The 10,310-nt window shown below is 36.2% G+C and overlaps 1 protein-coding gene across 1 annotated transcript; it reads right to left on the reverse strand.

Moving 5' to 3' along the window:
- Positions 1–2,281: 2,281 nt before the first annotated feature.
- Positions 2,282–7,621, reverse strand: LOC104242573 (nucleolar protein 12). The gene is made up of 6 exons (XM_009797650.2): positions 6,699–7,621; positions 6,533–6,591; positions 6,110–6,179; positions 5,888–6,013; positions 5,668–5,796; positions 2,282–2,886 (listed from the first exon to the last, which is right to left on the reverse strand). The coding sequence occupies exons 1-6, from the start codon at positions 7,416–7,418 to the stop codon at positions 2,419–2,421; spliced, it is 1,572 nt and encodes a 523-aa protein (XP_009795952.2). The 5' UTR covers positions 7,419–7,621; the 3' UTR covers positions 2,282–2,418.
- Between the last annotated feature and the right edge of the window lie 2,689 nt (positions 7,622–10,310).

The raw sequence follows: 10,310 nt of genomic DNA on the forward strand, positions 1-10,310 counted from the left end.
TTTTAGGCTTTATCCAAGATTCTAATTAATTATCCAGTAATTATTAATTAACTAGTTAATCTGCCATTAATTAATAATCAACCAATTACCCATATAATTAATAATTATCTCAACTTATTTAAAAACTACTTACTTTTAACACACTTTATACATCTTACTATCATGGTCATGTGGTACTATATAAAATCAATACATACACTATTATTTTATTAAAACATCCATGTAAAAATACATGTATTTTCTCAACTTTTAATTTTTCTAATCTCATATAACGAGTTAAAATTTTCGTACGCTTAATTCTTAAAATGGTAAAAAGATAACTTTTTTTCTTGTGTGAAAATAATTTCTATCTTTACGATAAAGAAAAGCTCATAAACTTTGTTATATTATGAGTATAATTTATCATATCCGAAAATAGTAATAATGGTAACTATCCATAATTATACTTATAAAACTTTTACTAAAATACTCCACTTAAAAAAAATATCACAGTAATATAATATCTAACGGTATCAAGGTTGGTAAACTTACGGGATCTTATAATAACATAGTCACAAATCCTGTATAATCTCATGAATGGTCTTAATCCCTTCAAGCTCATATGGATTACTACAACTTATCCTAATATTAAAGTATGGGATATAACAAATTCTTTGCAGGTACTACTTCTCCACTTTTTTCCTTGTTTGGAGAATAAGAGCGCATTGTTTAACTATCATATTGAGGAGTGTACCCAAGGTCTGTTACTCTGTAACACATTTGAGGCCGGTAATAAGACCAAATTCCCTCAGCCCAAAGTTCAGTCTCTGACCCTTTATATTTGCTGGAAAAAAATCAGACCCAGCTGTGTTCAGTTCATTCTTCATCAGAAGGTGAATGGTCTGATTTTGTATACATATTTTGAGCATGTTAAGAAAGTGCCCGAAACATATTTTCTTAAATAATTTTTTACCCCTATCAAATAATAACACCTTAAGTTGGGCAGAAACAACAGGGTCGGATAATGTTTGACATCTAGTGATGCCATACTCTAGGTCAGGCGGTGCAAAAAACTTTCGATTCTGCATGGAAAAAGCTATATGTAATTTAACATGATAAAAGGCATAAAAACATACAGAAGAATAATACAGCTACAACTTATCTACACACAAATAACAATATATATTGACAATTCCCAGAAAAAGTAATGACAAATTAATATACAAATCCAACAACAAAACTACAAATTACCTACACAAAACTGACAGTGCTATATTTACACACGTATAAACAATATACTGACAACTTCGTATACATATTAAACAAGAAAACTACAATTTAACATAGAATTAGAACATATCTTAAAAAATAATCCTATACATAATATCCATAATTATTTTACAAATAAAATACAATTAATATGCGTGTGAAGCAAATTGAAAAATTCAACATACAACACAAAATATATTCAATATTCCTATGAACAAGAGAACCAAAATTAAACAGAAAATAAACATACTAACAAACTACATACAACAAACAAAATTTCTACAATTATTTTACAATAAATCTGCAATTGTAGAACACTTGGGCAAATTGAAAAATTATAAAATATATACACAATGTGGACAAATTTCAACAATAAATTGCAACAAAATAAATTAGATATACGGTACTTAATGAAATCCCATTTAATTTTAAAATGTATATAGTTGGTAATTGTATATCACCATGTTAATAAGTTAAAACTTGGTTAGGTAGGGTAAATAAGTTTCATATGTAGCATAGATAAGTGCATCATTGACCTCCAAGAAGCTTGGCTAAACAATTGGATATGCTAATTTTGGGTGCAATTAGACCTTTGGGAAGGGGGGGAGGGGGGGGGGGTTGACAGAGTTGCAGCTGAGAAAAGTGAGCAAAAGGTAGATCAAAAATTTCAGGTTTGCACACTTGGCCATCTATCCGGGGAAAGAGTGAGTGAAACACATTTTGCTTTGAAGTTTGAACTAACCATAACCAGGCAGGCCATATGTTTTCCAGGGGATGACACCCTATTCCTACATTGAGCTATCCGCGTCTTACCCGCGTATAACCAACTACTGTCTTGTACGGAACAGAAAAAGGAAGAAAAAGAAAAAACAAAGCACCATATAGCTATTCATTTAGCCTTGAAGCATGGTAACGAAGATAATCGCAAAGTTTAACAATGGCATTAAGCCATCAATTGGAACTTTGAAATTTGGACGACTGTTTACTACCTGTGAACAGCAATCTAGAAATCTCAGACAGAAAACAGAATCAATAGTGTAAACTTTGGTTAATGAGGGGGCAAGTTGTACACAATTTAGTTCTACATGAAACTGACAGCCACAATCCGAGAAGTGAACATATGAATGAACACTATCTCATGTATAACAACTTTGTGGACAAATACAAGACCTAAGATTTTCTAAATTTCTTCTTTCTGCCTGCAGTGTCAGGTGTTCGGTTGTCCAGCTTCCTTTTTGTCCCAGTTTGTTTCAAGCCGGAGGAGGCAGCCTTGAGTGCTTTTGCTTTTCGGGCAGCAACAGACGGTCTCTTTGCTATGCGATCATTTGGCTTCTGCGATATCTGTGTTTTTGGTTTTGATTTTCCTCGGTCGTTCATCCTAATTTGAGTTTTCTTCTGCACACCCGATTTGCTTGCTCGCATACCCTGGTAGGAGATGGCAGCCTTTGCTTTCATCTTACCGTTACTGCCTGGTGTTGCTGAATGTACTGCAAACCTCTTTGCCGGAGAACTGAATCTGTCTTCGGTTGACAAGCTTTTCCTCTTAGATGGAGTAGAATTTGCTTTAGAATGAGACACTCTCAGCTCACGATCACGTAGCTTCAAGTTACGCTTTCTTGCGACAATGTTGGCAGCATCCTGCGAACCCAAGTATAATATATAAGGAACAAATTATCTTTCAACTTAAGCAACCAGGGTTAAAAGCTACTGAAAAATTAGTGAAACTCATCTAAGACATTACGATATATTATCTTCAAATAACATGCTTACAAAATAATTAACTCCGACTACTCTGTAATATTATAAAAGGAAAAACAAAAAGATAGTCCTAGAAACTGAACCCTTCTTCTCATTTATTATTCCTTCTATTGTAGGTAATTTTATTATTCCTTCTATGATATTTTGTAACAAAGTACTGCTTCACTGACTTTAATAAAAGAACCATATAGAAAAAGAATGATATATAGTATCAAAGATGACATTCCAAGGATTGCAAAAGACCGCCAGACTAATAAATATCCGTTTATTGGGCAACTGGCTCCAATAAATCCCATAATAAGGCTGATTTGCACACCACCTCAACTAAAATATTTTCTCTCTACCACTGTTATAAATAGCGCTCGCCTCAGCGCTAATAGCGTGAGGCGAGGCGAGGCGAGCAGCCTGCACTATTTTGGCTTTGTTGCATTGCGATTGTAAAAGGCGAGCGCCTCTGCCTGTGTAGCGAGAGGCGAGCTGTAGCGTCGCTATTTGAAAAAAGAAGAAGAAAAAGGCGCAAAAACCAGCGACTTAAAACATTAGGGCTTGGGTTTTTCACTTCTTCTCCTTCAGCGACCTTTCTCTCAGCAACAGAAAAATTAGGGCTTGGGATTCATCTTCAGCGACAACAACCATTGTTGTCTTCTTTTTTTCTTCGACTTCGACCATTGCTGTCTTCTTCTTTTTTCTTTTTCTTCTTCTTTCTTCAGTGATCAGCTCTTTCTTCTTTCTTTCTTCCTTTTTCTTCTTCTTGTCTTTTTTTTGTGCTCTGTTTTTCGACCAGCAGAGCAGAGGCTCTTTCTTTCTTTCTTCCCTTCCTCTTCTTCTTCTTCTCTTATTGAGTTTTTAATTTTTGAATTGATATATTTATTATTGAGTTTTTAGTTATATATATATATATATATATATATATATTTTATGTTTTTGTATAAATTGTCGCTTCACATCAGAAAGGAGAGCGCTTCGCTGCGCGCCTCTCGCCTCAATGAAGTGGGCACTGTCGCTATTTGTCGCCGCACGCTATCCAAAACACTGCTTTCTACTGCCTGAAGATCAACAAAAATGGGACCTTTCTTCTCTCACCTCCCTCTAAATGCAGGTTTGCATGAGGCAAGAAATTTTTTCTCGTTCTGGAACATTCATAGCTACATCTGAACAAACTATGGTCTAATTTCTTGAAAAGCCAAGAAGATAGATCAATTTGCTATTTATCCCATCTGTCAGCACAATTTCCGCCAGTACGGGAGAGAGCCAAAGGGATATTTACTCAAGAATATGTATCCATTAGTTTTTGCTTGTTTGAAAGAAAGGAATTCCATCTTTCCTTGACTCATTCCTTCCTGTCCCTAGAAGGCGAGTAAAGTTTCAGGGGTGAACTTTGCTAGATTTCTACATTTTGTAAAAGATCATGTAAATTACAGGCTTCAGTGCTTATGCACAAATGAAAGGGAAAAACGTTGATAGGGTCACTTCAAGAAGTATAATAAAAGGAGAGGATAAGTACAAGGTAGCATTATATAATGAAAAAGGGATAAAGCCGCAGAAGTTTAAGTTTAAATTTAGATTATTGAATAGGGACTGCTGCTAAGTTAGAGAGAATGACAAAATAGGGGTAGATATTCCTATCTGTAACTTTTCAAAATAACATTAAAATTGAAAAGGTATCCCAAAAAAAAAAAAAAAAAAAAAACTAAAGCAACTAAAGGACTTGTGTAATTTCATCCATAAAGTCCACCAGATAACAAGTCGTGATGTTTGAGAAGTGGCCAAGTGACCAGGGAAAAGCTGATTGACTCTTCCGAGACAAAGGAAAAATTGAATAACCCCAAAGAGTTAAGTAGCCTATTTTACTAGAACCAATGTCCCACAACAAATCCCAAAACCACAAAATACCTTGTCTATGCAAACCTTAAAAGTACTATAACTAAAAGCAAGAAATTAATCTAGAATTAAAATTTGATGCTCCAGAGCTCGGGACTTATAAGATGGTATTCCCCCTCTCTTTCCTTGCACATTCTCCCAGAAAGTAACTGTCACCATTTAAGGTGCCTAGCTGATGCCAGAGGTTTACAGATTGGTGCCAGCTCATTACCAAAAGAAAGTGCTTAAAAGGGAATGGAAAGAAGCTTCCAGTTTCAACGACAACTCAAGGGATAGATTCAAATAATTGTTTTTATGGCTGCAGAAAAGACTGGCAAAACTGCAAAACACCTACACTGATGGAGATGCATGCCAACAACAGCTAAAATAGTCGTCTATGTAATATGAAGCACGTATCGCAAATCTTAAACTCCTTGTAAGTTAGTACAGCAATTAGACATGAAGAAACTAAATAGACTAAGACTTGACTCTCTTTACCCAGATGAAACTAAATGAATTTTGTCTTTCTAATCCCAGATGAGGAGTAAAGCAATCAATCAACTAAGCCTTGATTCCAAACTGGTAGACAATATTATTCCGCTGTATCCATCATTCAGAGGACCCAGATGATGCTAAAGCAAAAAAAAAAAAATTATTTCCATCTACAGCTAATTTCTAGCTTGTCTATAGAATCAAAGTGCCAACTTTTAAGACTGAATCACCTCAAAGTGAGTATGATGTAGAAAAATAATGTTAATGCAATTATAAATTTGGAAAGCAAAAGAAGTTGATAATATATACCCTTGTTTTGAACAAAACATAAGCAATTCCTTTTCCTAGGAGAGTATTGGGATCTCTGATCACACGAACAGCCTCAACGCTCGACTCCAACTCTTTCATACCAGAGAACAACTGATAAACTTCTTCATCCTGCAAGGAAATGAACAAAATCAAATTGTGGGCGACAGAAAGAAAATTGCCAATTAGAACAGTAACAAGTATGCCTCCTCAAGTAACTGACCTTCACATCAAATGGAAGGTTACCCACAAAAACAGTCCTTTTGTTATCATAGAGTGCACTATTCTCTCCCTTCATCTTTTTGTGTGGCGGACATGCTCTGTCAACTCGGATATGTCTTCCTTCAACCTATATAGATAAGTACCATGAGCAAACTTCCCAACAATCTGACTACTGAAAAAGAGTTTCTTTCAGAAGGAGCAATCAACTGTAAGAGAAGCTTACCACTGCCATATTATGAGCCAAAGAAGCCTGGGCAGATTCCTCTGATTTAAAAACAACATAAGCATGAACACTGCATTTACAACCAAGTAACCTTATCATACAATAGGAAATCAGATATAAAGAAATATATCAATACACCAATCAATGCAAAAAAGCAGCATTTTCGGGACAAGAAACTTTTATCTCCCATACCCATTAAAGTTACAATAACAGAAAGGGTGTTACTATCAACCATACACATGATCAGTTAACTTTGATATCGTAGTCCAATTTTCTAAACAATAATCATGAAAAAACATCACCAACAATCAACGAATGACGCCTCAATCACAAATTAGTTGGTGAATCCTCAGTATCAATTCGGCTCTATTGAGGTCCATTTAACTATTAAAAAACCATAACGTTATAATGTGTTCATCTAACCTGTCAGCATTATCATTGAGTTTTTTCTTAATGATAGCAGCCTTCCTTGGAGTTGCATTCTGCCAAAAGAAGTAACATTCAGAATCAGGCTCCAAGGTAAAACAACGTAAACATAATTCTTAACACCTAAAGCACATAAAAGAAAGAATAAGTAGCTAATACTCACATCAGCTAACGGAATAGACCGAATCCTTACAGATTCTACCTCTCCAAAACTCCCAAACTCCTTCATTAAAGCCTTCTTCTTGATCTTCAAAGGCAAATTCCCAATGAAAACAGTCCTTAAAAGTTTACTCTCATCATCAAATCCCTCAGTTGAGACCATCATATTCTCTGGATTATCCATCTTCTTCCTCTTTTCTCCTACCACCATTTCTCCAATCCCTTTCTCCGCCTCCGCCTCCATATCAACCACCCCATATCGCTTCGCCGCGTACTCTGCCTCAATCTCATCTCTTTTCCTCTTTTTCTTCTCCTTTTTCCCCAATTTTCCTATCATATCCTCTTTAGCTTCTGAACCCAAAATTACATCAGAAACTACACCATTTGATTCCTCATTAGCTTCTTCAGATACAGACCCTGAATCCAAGATTACATTTTTATCCTTTTTCTTCCTCTTCTTGAGTTTTGCAGAATCAGAATCATTATTTTCAAAAAACCCATCAGTTTGATTCTCAATAGAAGCTTCTACAACACCTAATTTTGGTTCTTGGGAAGCTGTGGGATTGTCATTATTAGGTTTTCTTCTGAAGGGATTGTTATCAGAAAACAGTGAATCAATGTTTGAATCTGTTGGGGTTGCTCCAAAAAGGGTGTTGAAAATATCTGAAGCATTTGAGGTTTCATTTTGTGATTGTTTCTGCTTCTCTTTGGATTTCTTTGCCATTGAGATTGAGTTTCAGACAGAAGAAGCTAAGTTTTGGGATTGAAAGTGTAAAACGGGAGATTTTGGGGGCAAGAAGAAAGAAATTGGATGTTATGATTGGAGAGAAAAAGAAATGGCACCTTATACATGATTACATGTAACGTGAACCCTAGGTTTAATGTTGTCCAAATCTTTTCTTGCTATGTTCTTTTTCCTAACTAACTAAATACTTGCCCAATTACACTTTATATTATATACCTAACCTGAACCCTAGGATTATTAATGTTGTCAAAGACAGGTAAACACAGATTATTTGTTGTTATCCGTCTCAACATTTTTATACAAGCACTTCATTGATTATTTATAAAAATCACTTTTAACACTTAAAAGTGATGGAGTAGTATTTAACACTTTATGCTTGTAAGTTAATTTAATTTAATCAATTAAGCCACCCATACACCTAACAGTAATTTGAATAATTATTGTTACTTCTAATTTCTCCTTTATAAGTATATTTTCACTGATCTGTAACTTTTTCGCTACAAGAAAAACTTGTAAGTTCTTCATTTGTGATTTCAAGCACAATTTATTTAGTATATAACAACATACTCGTATAATCCCATAAGTGGGGTGTAATGATCCGGCCGGTCGTTTCATGAGTTACCGCTCCGTATCTTCTATTTCTACTTCTTATTGTCTTGTTCAGCTGTATTATGTGATATCGGGTTGGTTGGTTCGGGTTCGGAGAAGTTTTGGAAAGGAATGAGACACTTAGGCCTCATTTGTTTTTATTAAGATTAAGACGTCTGCATCTGAATATGAAGATGTGTATTACGATTCAGACGTCTGAATCTGAATACATAACTGAATGATTAATATGATGTCTCTAGGTCTGAACACTGAATGATTAAGACTGTTGTGAGCACGTGATTTATGCCCTATGTGAGAATTACTCCCAAAAATTCAAAATAAAACAATTTTCCTTTGTGTGCAATTTTGAGAATTTTCGTGGCATTTTTGGATAACTATTTGTATTTGTCCGTGCATGTTTATTTGTTAAATTAATAAAAAATACAAAAATATGTCGCATTTGCATTTAGGATTTGATTCTACAATTAGGAGCAATTAAGTTTGTTTTGCAAGAACAAAAAATCATAAAAATAATGTACGTTGTAGTTTTAGCATTTAATGTCCAAATTTTGTGATTTTATCGTAATTGCTATTTAATTGTGTGTTAATTGTTATTGAGAGTTAATTAGCATTTTTATAAATTAATTTAGTTCTATAGGATAATTTAGGATTTTTAGAATTTAGTTTTAGTTTAAGAAAAAATAAAAGAAGAAAAAAGAAGCAATGGAAATAAGAAGAAAATCGGATTGGGCCACCTTTTTAAATTAAATCAACCAGGCCCAAACCAAATAACCCCCACCGGGTCGACCCGACCCGGTCCGCCCCATAACCCCAAACAAACACCCCCCCTTTCTTCTTCCTTTTTTCATTTTTTCAACCCCAAAACTCTAAAACCACCCGCCCCCCTCTTCTTTCTCCTTCATCTTCTTCAACAAGACAACAATGGAGAAAAAACCCTAGAAGAACCCTAGACACCTCTAATCATCAGCCGCAACACCCATTTGAAATTTGGATCTTCCAAAAGAGAACAACCATCCGAAACAGCCGCTGAAAACAAAAGGCCAGCCCCCCATCGAGTCTTCTTCTTCAAAAACCAAAAAGAGAACCCTTCTTCTTCATGGAAATTAGACTAGTTGAACCTAGTTGGACACGCACTTCCGTCGCTGCCTTCCAAGCCACCATCCAGCAGCTCTCCAGTCATCATCTCCTCACTCCAGTTCCTTCGCCGCTCCGCTCCCAGCAGCTCGCCGGAAAACGTCATCCACGGGACCGCCTGAACTTCCTCTGAACATACCCTAACACCAACAGCCGTTTCCGCCTTCATTCTTCAACTCAAACCCACCGGACACCCCTTCTTCAATCCAAAACTTACGACCTTTCCATCTCCAGCTCCCATGGCTGCCCTTCTGCATCTTCTTCGTCCCCATCATCCCTCGTGTCGACCAACAGTCCAGCAGCAACCAAGCGACGAGTTTCATGGCTGCTACTGCTTCGCCTCTGCTGCCTCACCCATCGTCCTAAACGACCCCTCCATCTCCCAGCCACAGCTGCTCACCCCAACTCCATCTCCAGTTAGTCGCAACACCAACCAGTCCACCAGAAACCACTTGCACACACACAAAACAGTTTTAAGCTGAGGTTGGTTTGAGGACTTCACCGTCCATTCGAGGATTCCGTTCGAGTCCGTGTCTGTTAGTCAAGCGTCAAAACAGTGTTGCGAACGAAGTTGTGTTTCATCGGAAGTTCAACATTGTTCGACGTCGGATCGTTAGCATAAAGGTCAGCCATAGTTCGTTCATGGATTTTTTGTTGCTTTGTCTTTGGTTTCGCTTTAATATGTGGTTTCATTTTTGAACATTTTCACATGATATTCCTACTGCATATTCGTTGAAATTGTGTGTGTGTGCGTTTTGGACGACTTTCCTACTGTTTTGAGTTCGTTTGATGCTCAGTTTAGTGATTGGAATCTACTCGCTTGTTCCGTTAAGTTTGTTCTGATATGAATCTGACTCTGTTGTTAATTCATGAACGTTGTAGATTAGGAGTTTGTTTGGCGAGTTTGTTATGCAGGGTTTGATTATTAATTGAAAATTGATTAGATGAATTGGTTATAGCTGCTAAAGTTTAGTTAATTGACTTAGGAGGATTGGATATAGCTGATGGGGTAGAATGGTAAATTTCAGTATTTTCAGGGGCATTTTCGGGACAAGAAACTTTTATCTCCCATACCCATTAAAATAATACCTAGTGGGGGACAAGACATACGATGGTGGGAATTACTAC

This window comes from Nicotiana sylvestris, chromosome 8 (genome assembly GCF_000393655.2).
Source record: "Nicotiana sylvestris chromosome 8, ASM39365v2, whole genome shotgun sequence".
Classification (NCBI taxonomy): domain Eukaryota; kingdom Viridiplantae; phylum Streptophyta; class Magnoliopsida; order Solanales; family Solanaceae; genus Nicotiana; species Nicotiana sylvestris.

Coding starts and splice junctions, on each gene's coding strand:
- LOC104242573 (XM_009797650.2), bottom strand. CDS start 7,418: ATGGCAAAGAAATCCAAAGAGAAGCAGAAACAATCACAAAATGAAACC. Junction 6,180..6,532: donor CTCAATGATAATGCTGACAG/GTTAGATGAACA, acceptor TTGTAAATGCAG/TGTTCATGCTTATGTTGTTT. Junction 2,887..5,667: donor ATGTTTTGTTCAAAACAAGG/GTATATATTATC, acceptor TTGGGTTCGCAG/GATGCTGCCAACATTGTCGC.